At 40.7% G+C, this 17,129-nt stretch overlaps 1 protein-coding gene across 1 annotated transcript in view; it reads right to left on the minus strand.

Moving 5' to 3' along the window:
• Prkaa2 (protein kinase AMP-activated catalytic subunit alpha 2) overlaps positions 1–16,768 on the minus strand; it is a 43,795-nt gene extending 27,027 nt beyond the window's left edge. The window contains exons 1-2 of the mRNA XM_090334750.1: positions 16,637–16,768; positions 1,331–1,472 (exon numbers count right to left, since the gene is read on the minus strand). Coding sequence (XP_090190876.1) covers positions 1,331–1,472; positions 16,637–16,730 — 236 coding nt within the window. The 5' untranslated portion in view covers positions 16,731–16,768. The remainder of the gene's footprint in view (positions 1–1,330; positions 1,473–16,636) is intronic.
• Between the last annotated feature and the right edge of the window lie 361 nt (positions 16,769–17,129).

The following is a 17,129-nucleotide window of genomic DNA, read 5'->3' on the forward strand; positions in this document are numbered from 1 at the left end:
ACTAGGCATAAGACTTTGGATATGCTTCTTATTCTTGTTAGGGCTCAGTCACCTTAATCTATGAAATATGCCTATCTTACAGGCTTATAATGAAGATAATATGAAACTCTAGATGTAAAAAGACTCAGAAGCTCAATGAGTAAAACTAATATTTATAAAACTGTTCCTTACCTTCCAAACAAAAAAATAAAGATAACAAAAGACACTATGTTGAAAGTGAACTGTATAACTTGTTGGAAGGACAGAGAGGGGAGGAGAGGATGGGACTGGGAGAAAGTGAGAGAAGGGGTGGCATTGTCCAAAAGAAAATGTACAGTTTACCTGACTTATATAGCTATAAGCTCTCTGTACATCCTCTTTATAATAAAAAATTAAAACTCATAAAAAATAAAGATAATTTTAATATGCATTATATTTTCTTAATAAATACTAAACTGAAAATTCACACTTTAAAAGAAGACCACATACATGTGAAAGGGTATCAATGTATGTGAATTAATACACCTTCTATCTGGCAAATATCATGTAACCCTTTTACTAATTACAATAAAAAAAATTTTTAAAAAGACCACATATTTAATACCTAAATTGTCTGTGAATCTAAATAACTGAGATACATTCAAGTAAATTAGCTTATTTATTTCTCTGAAGATTTGGTTATTTTTTAATATTTGCATTGACAGATGCTTTCATTACAGTATGGTTTTCATTTCTACAAGTAATATTTTGTGGTGAGTAATCTGTAATGGTAATCTTCTACCTTTGTTTTAAAACAAAATCTCAAGAAGCTGAGATCTTAGGATGGAGGCTCAAAGCCAGCCCAGGAAGGAAAGTGTGAGACCCTTCTTTCCAATTAACAAACAAAGATTGAGGAGCGAAGCTATGGCACAAGTGGTAGAATGCTAATCTTAGGTGAAAAAGCCCAAAGACAGTGCCAAGGTCCTGAATTCAAGTCCCAGTATGGCACATAATAAAAATAACAACAATAGTATAATAATAGTAGTAGTAGTAATGATAATAAAACCACGGAATATATTAATGATAACTGACTAGAAAATCAAATTACAAAAACTAAACAATCCAGGCAAATCAAATGCCTCAAAGACCTTCTGGTTGAGCACTGAAAAGTCAATACCCATAGCTGCATCCACATCTTGAAAACAGAACCGACTTTTCATTCTACACCAAGAAGGTGGATGGAAGTTAGATGAATTAACACTGGATACATTTTTCAAAATGACATTTCCACACAGCTGACTCAAGATAAATACTGATTTGTGAAATTCTCTTACAGACTACTCTTCGGTATTATCAGCTATAAAATACTTACAGTTTGATAATATGAGGATGACGAAAGAGTTTTAAGTTTTGGATTTCTCGCTTTATTTTTCCAACAACATCCAAACTGCGAATCTTCTGTCTATTTAAGATCTTAACTGCAACTTTATGGCCTGTCAACTGATGTTCTCCAACTAAAGGAGGGAAAGAAAAAACAAAATGCTATCAAATCAACATGATTATTTCTTCATGCATCTCCTCCACCATGCCCTGGATTTTTCTACTCATACAAGCCACTGGTATGTCAGGTGATGCAAAAGGTTGAAGGGTTCTCCTTCTACTTCTCTAAAGTGGCTGAGCACTAGCCTTGAGGGAAACAAAAGTTCAGGGACAGTGGCCAGGCCCTGAGTTCAAGCTCTAGGACTATTACCAATAAAAAGAAGGAAAAGAGGAAGAGAAAGAGGAGAAAGAGGAAGAGGCTGAGGAGGAGGAGAAGGAGGAGAAGAAGAAGAAGAAGGAGGAGGAGGAGGAGGAGGAGGAGCAGCAGCAGCAGCAGCAGCAGCAGCTTGAGGCACAGAAAAGCAAAAGAACTGACCCAAGGTCATGCTTAGGTAGCTTTGGTGTGGTGGCACTGAATATGACAAAACCATATGCTAGCTTATAAGCCTACATGTTTAACTACACAATGATCCAGTCAGAGCAATTCCAATATGAAATGCAGGACTGTTGAGAACTGCATTTCATATTATGTCTATCTTAATTACTTTCTCAAACACTTTAATGAATCTTGAGAGGTAGTTTCCCAACATACAAAATGAACCGTGAGAAATCAAATTAGAGCAACACCAGTTCACCAACATTCTAAAATGCTTCCTAGGCCTTCAGGGAAAAAAATAAATAAATAAACAACAACAAAAAAAACCAGAACACTAATTTCAGGAACTTAATAGGCATTGAAAATAACCTGAATAGCTTCTTGATCCCTGACTGGCTTGCTACTCACCTTAGGAATTCAATAATACCCAAACCCTTTCCTGGACAGTCTAACAGGTATTCTTTTCTCCTTAAACCCTATAAGCTTCAAGGAATGCACTGCGATCTCATCTCAAGACAATGAACTTAATCCCCCTTCCCCAGATAATGAAAATCAGTTTTCAGAAACCACCAGAATTTTTCTCAAATAAAACAGTAAGGCAAAGGAACTCTAATAATGAGTCTTGATTTGTCATCCTCATTGCATTAAAGAAGGCCTACGAGATTAGTAGCGACCCCTTTGGGTATGTCTATAATTTTGTTTCCAGAGACAATTTGAAAAGAAGAGTCCTATCCTATCAGAATATCCCTTTGGTGGGTCTGTAGGAGGAGAAGTGTGGAAAGAAGTGGATCACTGAGAGTATGGGTCCCTATTTCTTGACCTACCCACTTCCTATGTTCCTTGTCTCTTTTTCCTGACTGACATGATGTGCACTGCCCTCTGCCACCAGCCATGCTGGTCTGAAACCATGAGCCAGAAGTAATCATTCCTCCCTCTACACTGTTCTTGGGCATGTTGGTCACAGTGAGGAAAAGGGGCTAATAGAGACTCCCACATCCAAGCAGAAGGATCTCCTGGTTTTTGTTTTTGGGGTTTTTTTTAATAACATGTCATTAATCTGCAAACAAAAATGAGAGCAAATTAGACTCAGATAATCATACAATGATAGTATTTTGTGTGTAATTTGTTTGAATACTTCACATATCATCTTCACACATGAAGAAAATCATCTCTATGAAAGGTGAATAGCAACTTCTAGGGAAAATGGCATTTCTCTGTTGAACCCTGGCAAGTTAATTCAGAAGTGTAGGAAGTCTGAGAACCATCTCTCTTTTGACTGAGTTACACTAGCCTCTTTTGCTAATAAGTATTTAAGGGAATTTGTGGTTTAGTTATAATTAATTATAGACAAATAATGTCCTAATTTCTTTCCAACTAAAAGCCAGATATTTTAAATACCTTAATAAATACAGATTCAAGACCAAAGACATTACAGACATAAGCTTTCCTTTATGCTAATCCAAAGAAATTAAAAGGGAAACTTCAAAGTTTTAATACCATTTATTTATTCAATCTGAAATAATCTGCTAAGTACCTTAAATATGGAAGGATTTTGTTCATCAGAAACTCATGAAGACAATTTCAATAAGCCTCCAAGAATCAGTGGAGTGAAATGATTACAGCAATAAAATAACTGGACTAAGATGTTGATGCTGTTTAATCAATCTGAAGGCTGTCAAGGATACCTTACTTATAAAGGCAAGAGGAGGAAGAGTATTATAAACAGTGAGGACTAGCAAACTTGCCTTAGCTTATCATGCACACACATGAATATCCAGATTATTATATCTTTTGTCAACTAATGACTACTTATGGTAAAACATGGTACTAATTACTGTGCTTACTTTTACAATTGAGATGTAAGTGGTAAAGTTCTGTCCCCCCATAGCTGTCCCTCAATATCTTCTGTACTATTCATTCTCAGACTTGATCCAAGCAGACTGAAAGCTGGCATCACTTCTAATTAGAGGTGGCTATATGTGTTCTATCTAAAAACATGGAGGCAAGAAAATGTCCCTGGCAGTTTCTTGTCATCCCTTTCTTCATCCTAAAGCCTGGAACATCAAGTTCAGGGTCCTGAAACCTAAGATCAGAGTTAAGTGTCTGGTAATAAAATGATATGGAAGGTCACCAGCATGAGTGCAGTCTGAACCACCTGCTCAGAAATTTATACCAGAGCAAAATACTCCAATTTTATCCAAGCCTTTAATATGAAGGAATCTGTCATTCATAGTTGAATCTAAATAACACACTATTCAGAATAAAACTCACTTCAAACCCCCAAATTTCCTGAGCAACCACATATAAGTTGATGGAAAGAAACGATAATATATAGAATTAAAGAGCTCTAACAAAATTATCTTCCATTAGAGATCTCCTTCTGGCTTTCCTAAATTCTAGCCTAAATACACAAAACACTCTACAGCAATAGAACTCTGGGGAGGAAAATCCACATCCACTCAAACTGTGTCTGTTGTTAAGTTTACATTTGATGAAAAGGAGAGTGGTTAAACAGAAAGAATGCAACTCTTCTTATATTGTTCTTGGCAACAGAATTGGGAATAACTGATAGAAATTCTTTCCACTAACAATGCCATTTGTTCTAGAAAGCTTTCCCTTAACCCTTTATCCACTGCTATGGCCTATACTAAACCTTTTTTTTTCTTTTTTTCCTTCCTTCCTTCCTTCCTTCCTTCTTTTCATTCAATTACTATTCCTGAACACACCATTTTCACAGGATAGTAACACTAACATGTACTTGACTCAGTTCATCTCTCAACCTTAGATGGGCATCTTAGGCTAGGTTCCTATTGTCTATTGTCAGGACCAGAGGTGTTGGCAATCATAAGACAGGAGAATATGGAAGAAAATGGCCCTGAACTTGCTCATCGTCTCTCAGCCCCTAAGCAGAGGACTGAGACATGAACTAGGTAGCAGCAAGTTTTCACAATCAGCACTCCAAACTACAGCTGGCCAGGACTCCAACAGGACATTTATCTATTTGTCAGGAGTAGCATAAGACAAATCCTTGTACTATGTAATAGGGTGGGCAGACCAATTCCCTTTGTTACTCTATGATCTCTCTAATTATATCCCCTAACGATCACTCCAGGCTAAGAGCTATAAATCTTCTCAGTCACTCCCACCCCTAGAATTTGGTTGTAATTTTCTGAATGTTTTCTAGCTTTCACATATTTTTTCATAGTATACTACAGTAAAGAATTTTACACAGCTCTATCATGAAGGCATAAACACAGGACTGTTTTCATGAAGATTTCATTTCTGTTCATGGCTGGCTGGTACTTGCCTTTCCAATATCATTTTTTACTCTATTTCAAATACCATAGTTCTGTCATTTAGAGATACAAAGAATCCTCCCATAAAGATTGTGCTTTCCCTCATTACCAGGGCCCACACATACCCATGTTTTGATGTGCATTTTGTAAACTTAAATGGGATTTGATTCTGAAGAATAAATGAATGCTATTAAATACTCGAGGCATTTACATCCCCTATCTCTGATACTTCAACTCTCTCCATCTCATTTGTCCTTCAAAAGTCTATTGATTAACCATTTTAGGTGACCGCCATCCCTACACATTCCAATAGCTCAAACACCTGGAAAGAACAGTCTTTCAATATACCTTAATGCCTAGTATCTAACTTCAAGGGACTTTGTCATTATTTCATTGCTGTTGATATCCATCCTGACTCCAGCCAGTCCTCTTCAGAGCAGGATCTGTGTCTCATTGATCCTAGATCCATAGCCTGGGGCTCAGTGTATACTGTATAAATGAGGCTCAGAACCTACTGTATGGTACTGTTGATGAAATGCAAGGCAACTCAAATATCTAGGATGTATAACTTACTAGTACTACTGTTTTCAAATTGGAAAAGATACACAAATTGGATATGGTAATTACTCTCAGACTGTAGACAGACCAAGGGCATCTATCAAGGAGAGCCATTATGAATGCATTCCAAGCTCCCTCAAAATTCTATGTGGTTCTGCATTCCAGGAACTTGTAAACATGGGAATGCCTTCCTAAAGCAGGGATGTAGATCACAATCAGGGCTACAGTGAAACCCCAGTCCTCACGAAGAAACTATGTGTCCCACAGGAAAACTAAATGAGAGAAGATGAGATGAACTCGATGGAGAAACATGAGGAAAGGCACACAGTGCTGTCCTCACCACGGTGCTATGAACTGACACCACCATGTAACACAGGACCACAACATATCCTCCAGAATAGTTGCAATTAAAAAAAAAATGAAGACAACGTTAAAATACTGGTAGGAAAACAGGGATCTGGGCGGGGGGTGGGGGGCTTCTTAATGCTGCTGGTGGCCATGGAACTGGTACAATAGCAAATGGATGCCAAGTTCATAGTAACTACTAGAGATGAATGTGTATATCGTCTATGAACCAGCCATTCTAATACTAAGTAGATAACCAATAGAACTGCATGAAGAAGCTTTGTAAGGAATGATGGATGCTTGTGCTCCATGGGCTCAAACTTTAGGCAGTAAAGATGTTTAAAAAAAAATAAAATAGAAAAGCAGGCACAGGTGGCTCACACCTGTAATCCTGGCTACTCAGGAGGCTGAGATCTGAGGGTCGCAGTTCAAAGCCAGCCCCAAGCACTAAAGTCTGTAAGACTCTTATCTCCATTAGCCACTAGAAAACTCAAAGTAACACTGTGGTTCAAGTGGTAAAGCAGTAGCTTTGAGCTGAAGAACTCAGGAACAGTACCCAGGCTCAGAGTTCAAGCCCCATGACTGACCAAAACAAAAATAACATAGAAAATGTGTTGTAAAATAACTAGCCAGAGTGGATAGAGGGGATCTCCAAAGCAGGAAGGAGTGACCAGCCAATCCTCTAACCATAGAGGTAAAGCCATTAAAATAACAATAGGACACTTCAGGAAGGCAAACACCAGTGAGTACCTACCACATAACAGACACTTAGTTGGTAGATACATACACACATCTCACTACGTACACGTATACAGGATTTATATTCATTACTGTATATGTATGTAAGCCTACTGAACAATTCATATTTCCTATTTAAATCCTCCAAAATTTCTTATAGAAGTGAAATCTCAGAATCACAAAATTTAAGCAACCTACTCAAAATGCATACAGGAAATTAACACTAGAAGTGAAACTCAAAGCTACTTTGTGCTATCTATAAATGCATTCTCAAGGGTGTCTGTTCTCTTCCTAAGAATCCTACCTCCTCTGGTAAATAGACTGGGAGTAACACCTGTCTAAAAAAGAAAAAAACACAAAAACTGTTTTCCCAAATCTGTTAGTTAAAAATAAAATATGCTTTGGGTTCTAATAGATCCTTTATATTAAAGGAGACAAGTGTTTCTATCCAGGTGTTTAAGGCTGAAGCCTATAATCCTAGCTACTCAAGAGGATGAAGTCTTCGAAGTGGGGTTCAGAGTCAGCCCAGTCAGGCAAATCTGAGACACCCGTAAAACTTCAATTAACCAACAAAAATGCTGGAAGTGGAAAAGTGGCTCAGTTTCGAGCCCTACCTCTCATTAGGTATAAAAGTCAACCTAGAGCGGATCAAAGACTTAACAAAGACCTGAAACTAGAAGAAAACACACAGTAGACACCTCAAGATCACGTTGTATGTATGTAGTCAATGATTTGAAAGTTGTAAGCCTGAAAGCTTAAGAAATAAAAAGAAAATTGAATAATCTAACTAAAAAGCTTCTACACAGCAAATACAACCATCAGGAGAATGAACAGCCAACCTACAGAATGAGAGAAAAGATTTGACAAAGAGTAAATATTCAGAATACATAAGGAAGATTAAAAAAACCAGACAATTGTAAAAATGAGTATATCATTTGAATAAACATTTCTCACGAAGAAATATAAGTAGATAAAAAATATATAAGGTAATCTCAACCACCAGGTAATATGGCCTATAAAAATATTATACATGGTAGAGAAATTCAGAGTAACTCCAGAAAGAGTAATGTGAAATAGGAGTATAGAGAGCACTCATTATATATTTAGTGTATAGATAACCACAGTATATAGGTAAGATTTTATATAGGATATATACATCTATATAAATGTCTGTATACAGATGTGCAAGTTTTTAATAAATGATATGGATATGTACTCAGATTCAATAATCTCAATAAGAGTTGCTATTTGTGCTGGTATGAAGTAGGTGAGGTCATAGTCAAATCACAAATCACAACTTACGACTATATCGTCTACTTGAGTTATAAGTGAAAATTAGGAATGTGAAGTTCAGCACAGATTAAAAACAAAGCACAAACACTAGTATAGGAAAGAATGGAACTACTGATAGAATTTTCTGAGATGAATTTTAGATGAACAAAGAGATAGAAATTATATAATGCCAGCGCTTAAAGATACAAGTAGAAGTCAGTCTACCAAGCCTGAGGCCTTGAGATCAAACCCTGGTACAAGCAATAAAAACACTGCTTCTGTGTGGGAAACAGATGGGTATGGACTGAATTACCTGATAGCTACAGAAGTAGTGTAGCTCTCCTATACTTTGGTTTAAGCAAGATTTTGAATATTTGGTTCAGTTCTTGGTACCACAATTGTGGGGAAAATGTAGCTAATTTTCATTCATTCAGAGAAAACCTTTATCATTAGAAATATGGTATGTCAAGGATGGTTGAGGATAGGTGATGTATTTTCCACAGGAGGAGAAAACATATTTTAGGTCTGAGATTTGACCAGGAGTATGCCTGTATTGAGATTTACCTCTTTTAGGCTTCCTGGCATAACTGGAATTACAGGTGTGCTCTGCCAGGCCCAGCGGCTTCCACTGAATTCCATCACATGAACTTTTCTGCCCAGGACTTGTCCTAGAATCATTATCCTCCAATCTCAGTCTCCCACTACATTATAATGACATGCACACCACTGGGCCCAGATTTGGACTGAGACAGAATCTCCCAAACTTTGCTGCCTGGGGCTAGTTTTGAACTATGATCCTGATCCTCTTTGTTCTCAGACTTTCAAGTAGTTAAGATTAGAGTCATGAACCATTGGCCCCTGACTAAGCAACCTGAATAACTAGTGTGTCTGATCCTCAGTGAAGGTTAAAGTTCCTACCCCAGCCTTACTCTACAACTCAACACAGCAGTTTCCCCTAGTTGGTTATTTCCATTCATTGCACATCCCCTTCCAGACCTGTCACTCACTGCTTGACTCTATCCTTCACTGTGGCCTCATCTCTCAGGGCTCAGGCTAAGCATAAGAGAATAAGAATGCAAGTGAACACTGCTGTTTTATTAAATCAAGAGAGTCTGGAGACTGAGAGGTACAGGAATGACAGCTTTGGGCTAAGGCATCAAGGTCAGTTTACCACCATGTCCTCTGTAATTGTTCTAATTCCCAGAATCTTCAGCTATAAACTGAGTGTAATGATACGTAACTCACTGATTCCTGGGAATTAAACAAGATACATTTATGAGACTATAATATGGCATTTCCTTAATTATGATCAATTAAGGTTAGGACTGGTTAGGACTCTTTCAGAGAACTGTAAAGGACTTTCAGGGAAAGGAGATTTGGAGAAAAGCAAGAAGGCTGTGTTTTGTTTCATAATGGGCAAAGAAGAAAGGAGCCTTGTTGCTTTGGCAGAAGTCTGGGGATGGCAGGAATTAGAATGGAAGTGCATCAGATCATTCCAGACTCCTAGAGTTAATGCTCTTAATACAGATGAGTAAGCCAACAGATGGGACCATGTTCCAAGACTCAGCTTACTGATATGTACCGTAAACCTTGGCTTTCATAGCTTAGGTATAGTTGTAGTATCCTTCTCAAGGTTCTTAGTTTGCTTTTTAATTATCTCCCAAGTACAAAAGTTACATGTATTCTAAGAAATCTTTTTGTGAGTCCTCAGTTGATGCTTAGCATCTATAAATTCAACCAACCAGTTCCTTCATTGTTTGTTTTTGCCTGTCATGGCACTTGAACTCTTGGCTTGTAGTGCTATTTCTGAGCTCATTTTGCTCAAAAAGAGCACTCTACTACTTTAGCCACACCTCCACTTCTGGCTTTTTTGTGATTTGTTGGAGATAAGAGTCTCATGGACTTTCATGGCCAGGCTGGCTTTCAACTGTGATCCTCAGATCACAGTAGCTAGGACACCAGACATGAATCACGGGTAACCAGCCAGCTACCAGCTCTTTTTAAGAGGACAACTTACCATATTTTATTCATTCCTCAGTTGTTAGACACCTTAGCTGATCCCACAGTTTGGTTATTGTGAACAGAGATCTGGCAGTCAAATCTGACTGCCCTACAGCTAGTTCATAACTCAGAAACTCAGAAATACTGAATGATAATATATTGCCACCCCATTTTTAAAAATATATAAAATATATTAAGACCCTTGAGAAAAGAATTTTATATATTAGTATATCAATTAATAAGTGATTTACTAGAGATACAGCAAATTTTGATAAATTCAGTATTTTTATAAAAGAATTACAACTTTTTAAAAAGTCATCACTAAGAGAAATAAAGGTAAATTTATCAGAAGCAAGCACTATCAAACATAAGACACCAGTTAAGCAGGAATACTGTTCCCTTAAAGGGGTGAAGGATTCTATTATTAGCAGAGATAAAAACTGCCTGAAATTCTTTCCTTAATAACACCATACTAAAAATAAAACAGTTTACCACATTTCAAAATAAGCACATAAGGCTGAGGATGTAGCCTGTCATGCACAAGGCCCAGGGTTCAATCCCCAGCACTGAAGAAATGAAAACAACAACAACAGGAAATACATCATTTTGCACATATGGTCCAATGGCTTAAAACATAGATAAAAACATAAGACATATAGAAATAAGACTTTCACATTCACATCTAAATGAACTAGGTAAGTGGGCTCTCATCTTGATAGCATTCATTATCATGAGGTATTTACTGATTATCTCTTGGGAGACTCCGAAGATCTGCTTGGCTTCAAAAATAACTTTCCTGTAAAATATTTTCCCTATCTTCAAGGAAAGTGCAGTTACTGCAGAATAAAATGACATGGCACTGGCATCAGGAAGCAGTTCCCAGAGCTGTCAAAAGAGCTCACACGTACTGCACTTCAAGGTAAGCAAACATTTTGGAAAATGAATATTTTGGAAGGCTTTTTTTTAAAGAAAAGGTAACAAAAAAAGAAAGAAGAAGAAGATAAAGCAGCAGCACTGTGTTATGAGAAAGGCAGAGGAATCCTATGGAACTGAAAGATATAAATACCTTAATACATAAAAAGAAACATAAAAGCCTTTCTAATTTGCAGAGCTTTATTAAGGGAAAGTTTGGTGGAAACATATTTTAGCTCAAAGTGCATTTTCTGCACTTAAAAAAATAGCCTTCATTATTTTGGTTCTACTATAAGTAGCTTGGCCTTTAAAATGATCCAGACATACAAAATGCCAACTACCACTCATACCTCCCCTTCTAAGCTTCCACCTCCTTCCACCGAGAGCTGCTCTGAGCACCTCTCCCACAGCAGCAGTATCTTATGTGCACATATGTGTTTGCATATGGCCCTGGGAAGAGTGTACAGGAGAGGGTGAGGAGTGAACAGTGAACTTGTAAAATATTTACTTCATTTCTTGAAAACCAAGTTTGCAGGTCGTTCAGGTAACACCACATTATAGGAAAGGAAGGAAGGAAAAAAGGAAGGAAGGAGGGAGGGAGGGAGGGAGGGAAAGAAAGAATGGGAGAAAATAAAGGCAAAGAAGGAGAAAAGTAAGGAAGGAGGGAGGGAGGGAGGGAAAGAAAGAATGGGAGAAAAGAAAGGAGAAGAGGGAGAAAAGTAAGGAGGGAGGAAGGGAGAAAAACATGGAGGGAGAGAGGGATTCTAACTTCCTTGGTAGGATTTTACTGGCTAGAAAGTAACTTGTTGGCCTGGGAGCTTGGCCTAGTAGTAGAGTGCTTGTGTAGTATGCAAGAAGCTCTGGGTTCAATTCCTTGGTACCACATGCACGGAAAAAGTCAGAAGTGGTGCTGTGGCTTAAGTGATAGAGCACTAGCCTTGAGCAAAAGTAGCTCAGGAATAGTGCCCAGGCCCTGAGTTCAAGCCCCAATACTGGCAGAGAGAGAGAGAGAGAGAGAGAGAGAGAGAGAGAGAGAGAGAGAGAGAGAGAGAGAGAGAGAGAGAGAGAGAGGGAGGGAGGGAGGGAGGGAGGGAGGGAGGGAGGGAGGGAGGGAGGGAGGGAGGGAGGGAGGGAGGGAGGTGGGGGAGGGAGAGGGAGAGGGAGAAAGAGAGAAGGGGGAGGGAGAGAGAGGGAGGAAGGAGGAGGGAGGAGGGAAAAGAAAACAAAAAGGCAACTTGGTTGCATGGCAGCTCTTCCTGTGAAACTGAGTGATAGAGGAGGAACAGGATTTCATCAATCCCACCTGTCAGCATTCACCTTGAAAATGCAAACCTGTTTTGAAATTAACTAACATTATATTAGTAACAGAACTTTTAGTCACTCTTTACGTAATATACCATACAACAGATCCATTCCAGAATCTGTCACCTTTAGACTGATTAGGTATAAACCAACAGTTTAGCTGTAAGGATTCCAAACACGGCAAGGAACCAGAGGGCTCATGGTTGTAATTCTAGGAACTCAGGAGGCTGAGATCTGAGGGCTGTTGTTCAAAGCTTGGCAAGGAAGACAAATTAGAGAGACTCTTACTCCAATAAACCACCAAAAAAGCTGCTTCAAAGTGGAGGCACAGCTCAAGTTGTACAGCCCCTGTTATGAAAATGCAAGCCTAGCAATCTCAAAGCTCTGAATTCAAGCCCCAGTTCTGCCAAAAATAAAATTTAAAAATGAACCATGAACTTCAATAAAATAATTAAAACAACAAGACAACTGCAAGAAGATAATGTAACCATAAGTCTTTGAGACCTTGGGCTTAGCAATAATTTCTTAAACTATAACACTAAGCATAGTCCATTAAAAAAAAACTGGATGGTGGAGAATGATGAATGGGGGGGATATTAATCAAGATGTATTATAAACTGATGGCTGGATAGTAAGCTCTTTGTTCAACTACTTAAAGATAATTTAATTTAAAAAAAAAACTGATAAATCAGGCATCATGGAAAGCCATACTTAAAAAGACTCATACTTCAAAAGACATTGTTAATAAAATGAAAAGATAAAAGACTGGGGGCTTTCTGTGTAAAATCTGCACAATAAAGAACTTATATTCAGAACCTACAAAAATAAAATAAAATAAAAATCCTTTTAACTCAACAAACAGTCCAGTTTTTAAATTGCTATAAGAGAATATTTGAGACCAGGTAGTTTATAAGCAAAAAAATAAAAAAATAAATAAATAAAATAATTAAGGAGGCTGAGTAGTGTACGGACAAGTTGCCAGCATCTGCTTAGCTTCTGGTGATATCTCATGCTACTTGAACTCAGGGCAGAAAACAGGACACACACAATACAAAGGGCAGATGTGTTTTTGAGCAGAGCAGTTCACCCCAGGGCAGACTTAATAAATACTAAACCACTCCCATGAGAAAAGACTTAATTCCCCTTACCTTACCTAATTAATTTACAAGGTACCACTTCTCATTGCAGTACCCCATGAACTAAATTTCACCATAGCTCAGCCCAATCAGAAAATGAACAAAGAACCCGTCTTTCTGCTTCCTGTGCCACAGGGTGAGGGTTTCCTCCACGCTTCCTATCATGACAGCTCATCCTGCCATAGCCCCGTAGCCAAATATAGACTGAACTTGTGAGCCAACACAAATCTTTCCACTCTTTAAATTGTTTTCTTATGCACTTTGTCATGGCATGGGGGGGGAGGGGGGAGAGAAAGAGAGAGAGGAAGGCTGGGAGTTTGGCCTAGTGGCAGAGTGCTTGCCTAGCATGCACAGAGACTCAGGTTCGATTCCTCAGTACCACATACATAGAAAAAGCCAGATGTGGTGCTGTGGCTCAAGAGGCAGAGCTCTAGCACAGTATTCAGGCCCTGAGTTCAAGCCCGAGGACAAGAAAGAAAGGAAGAAAGGAAGAAAGGGAGAAAGGAAGAGAAGAAAGGAAGGAAGGAAGGAAGGAAGGAAGGAAGGAAGGAAGGAAGGAAGGAGCCAGGGCAGTAAAGTTTGCAAAACTTTTCTTTCCAATTAACCACCAAAAAGCCATAGTGGAGCTGTGGTTCAAGTGGTAAAACACTAGCCTTGAGCGGGGACAGCGTCCAGGCCCAGAATTCAAGTTCCAGGTAGGTCTACCACAAACAAAATAAAACAACAACAACACTACTTAAAGCAATATTCACCAGCAGTGGACAAAATGTTTCATGTTTACACAATGAATATTATTCAACCAGAAACAGGAACTAAGTAATGACACATGATATGTCAATCATGAATTTCAAAATCATTGTTGAAGAATCTGGGCATAAGAGACTACATATTAAATGACCCAATTATAGGAGTCAAGAAAGAGCATATTTATGCAAATTACACATAGAGTACTGATTTCTTAGGATTAACCAAATGGGTGTAAAAGTCATTCGACAACTAATCTATAATAATTCTTCTTGTGGTAAAGTTGCTAAAAATGTTGCATTGGACAATTATAATGGATTTTGTGACAGGAAAAATAGACCCCCAAAATGAATGTGATTTTGTTTCACTTGTCCCTGGAAGAACTGAAGAAGTTTAGATTGTAGCAACTTCCATCATTTGTATTCAAAAACACTAATTCTAAACTTACATAGGAAGATACAGTATCTCTTTAGAGAAAATTTAACATAGTGTCAGAAAAATTCTAACCAGTAGCTCAGGGAATGAGGTTCTCTAGGGAAAGGATTTCTCATACATCAAAGGTCCCCCTGTTAGTTTGTACATCAAGAAGCTGCTGTTTGGACACCCACTGCTTGAAAGTGTATGGAAAAAAGATTTGAAGTTTTCCGCTGACAATGGGATGGTTGATCCTAGGGGCATTTTACTTTGCATTGAGATTTCAGTAGAAGAATTTAAAAGACAAATACATCTGGCCTGGTTTGAAAGGATGTACAGTTAAAGCCTACATGCAAAAGGTACAGTTTGCTTGAGTAACTGTATACCACCTTCTCAAGAGTTCTCAGTAACTCTATTAAGCCAAGTAACATTACTGGCACTAATCCAATCCCTGGGTCTTCCAGGACTCCCTCTTTAAACACATCCTCCTAATGATACATTCTGTTTATAAAAATCTTTCAGAAATAATCCAGACTTCATTGGCCTTCATAAGACTCCGAAGGATTTTACAAACTCTGAGACTTTACACAAATACTACACTCTGGGAGGCCATGTCTGTTGCCAATCTTACAAAAGAATCTATCTCTTCTCAAAAGCACAAAACACCAATCTCACACACATATTCTGATTACTGTCTTTCCCCTGATAAAAAGTAAGCCCCATAAACATTCTGAGTTTGTTACTTCCTCAGTCTCCACTGCCTACAATTGTGCCTACCATATTATCAGTGGCTTTTGTTCAAACAAATAGTGGGTAGGAAGAAGGAAGAAAATAAGGTCTGACCCTTGCCACAGAACAAGTCTCCATATTCTACAGTCCTTACTTGAGGTTAACATTTGAATTTTACAAGCATAAAATTTCTGGCCTACCCGCCCAAGCACTTATTCAGGGGAGGGGAGAACACACATACACACATGCACACACACACACACACCCCAAAAATCCGTGTTAAAATTTGAGCAAATTACTTCTTTCCTTTTTTTTTTTTTTTTTTTTTTTTTTGGTAAATTAGCTATAGTTCTGGAGAGAACAGGTTAATTAAATCTGGTGACTCTTATTAACAAATACAAAAACAAAGAAAAGTTTAATGCTTAACTAGCAAGGAATACCGTATAAAATTTCAAAGGCAGCCTGTTTTCTTGCAGCCAAAAATGGGATCCCATCTCTGGGCAAACAGACCTCAGCAGGATCTGCCTTAGCAAGCAGTTTTTGACTTCACGCCCTAAATCCCAGCACCCAGGGACATTTATCTATCCTCCACCCAGAAGCCTTCCTAAGGACCATTTATCTCCCCCAGGACCACAGGTTGGGGTTGGTGGACCTGCCAGCTGCCATGCTATGCGGCCCAATCCGGCCCCACTCTGGAACCGCCCAGCACAGAACCCACTACCACTTGGTGCACACGCCACGGTGTCCTCCACACAGCTCCACCGCCGCCGCCCACACGAGGCACAGGAAAGAGCCAGGGCATGGTCACACCTCCGAGCCAGGCCGGGGCTGGAGGACATCTTAGCCTATACATCCAGGACCAACCACTTCTGTGACCTTGAGCATGGGGGGCGGGGGGTCCGCGTTCCCTCACCCTCGGGGTGAGCCTGAGGTTTTGACTACGCTGCTGTGGGGATTACAGGAGAGATCCCACGTCACGCTCCCCGCCGGGGCGCTGAGCACACACCTACACTCATTCATCCACCGGCCGCATCTCCATCCTCCTCCCCAGGCCCCCGGGGACCCTCCCGCCGACCCCGTCCCCATCCCAGCTGGGCGCAGCTGGGCTGTGGAGGAGGGAGAGGCGCGAGGGGGAGGGGGACGGAGCCCGGTGGGCGCTGCACCTGCACCCCGGGACGCCTGGCGTGCCTCGCCCGTGCCCGCGCCCCGCTCCCCACGCGCCCTGCGCCTCGCCCCGCCGCCCCCCACCCACCCACCCCCGCCGGGCTCGCCCCGCGCTCCCACCCCGAGCCCCACGGGGCCCGCGCGCACTCAACTCTTCACTTTGCCGAAGGTGCCGACGCCCAGCGTGTCCCCCAGCACGTAGTGCCCGATCTTCACCCGCCCGTCGTGCTTCTGCTTCTCGGCCATCTTCGGCGCGCGCCGCCCCGCTCCGCCACGGGCTCCGCGCGGGCTTGGCCGCCGTCTACCCACAGTGCAGCGGGCCGGGGGCGCGGGGGGGGGGGGGGGAACCGGGAGGAGGACCGGCGGGTTCGGGCGGGGCGGAGCGGGGCGGGGGAGGGGGTGGAGGGAGGAGAGGGAGGGGAGGGGCGGGGTGGCTTAGCAGCCCGAGTGGGGACGCGGGGCGGGGCGCAGGCGCGGAGAGGCGCGGAGGAGGGGGCGCCAGGGCGCACGGGGAGCCGGGGTTCCGGGCGGGGAACCCAGGAGGGGTGTGTGTGTTGGGGGGGTTGCAAGTGGGCTGGGCGGGGCTCGGGGTCTGGGGACTCAGTGGCGGCCCGTGGGAGCGCCAGGTGCAGGCCAGGGGCACAG

Source organism: Megascapheus bottae, chromosome 6 (genome assembly GCF_031878675.1).
Source record: "Megascapheus bottae isolate mThoBot1 chromosome 6, mThoBot2.hap1, whole genome shotgun sequence".
Lineage (NCBI taxonomy): Eukaryota > Metazoa > Chordata > Mammalia > Rodentia > Geomyidae > Megascapheus > Megascapheus bottae.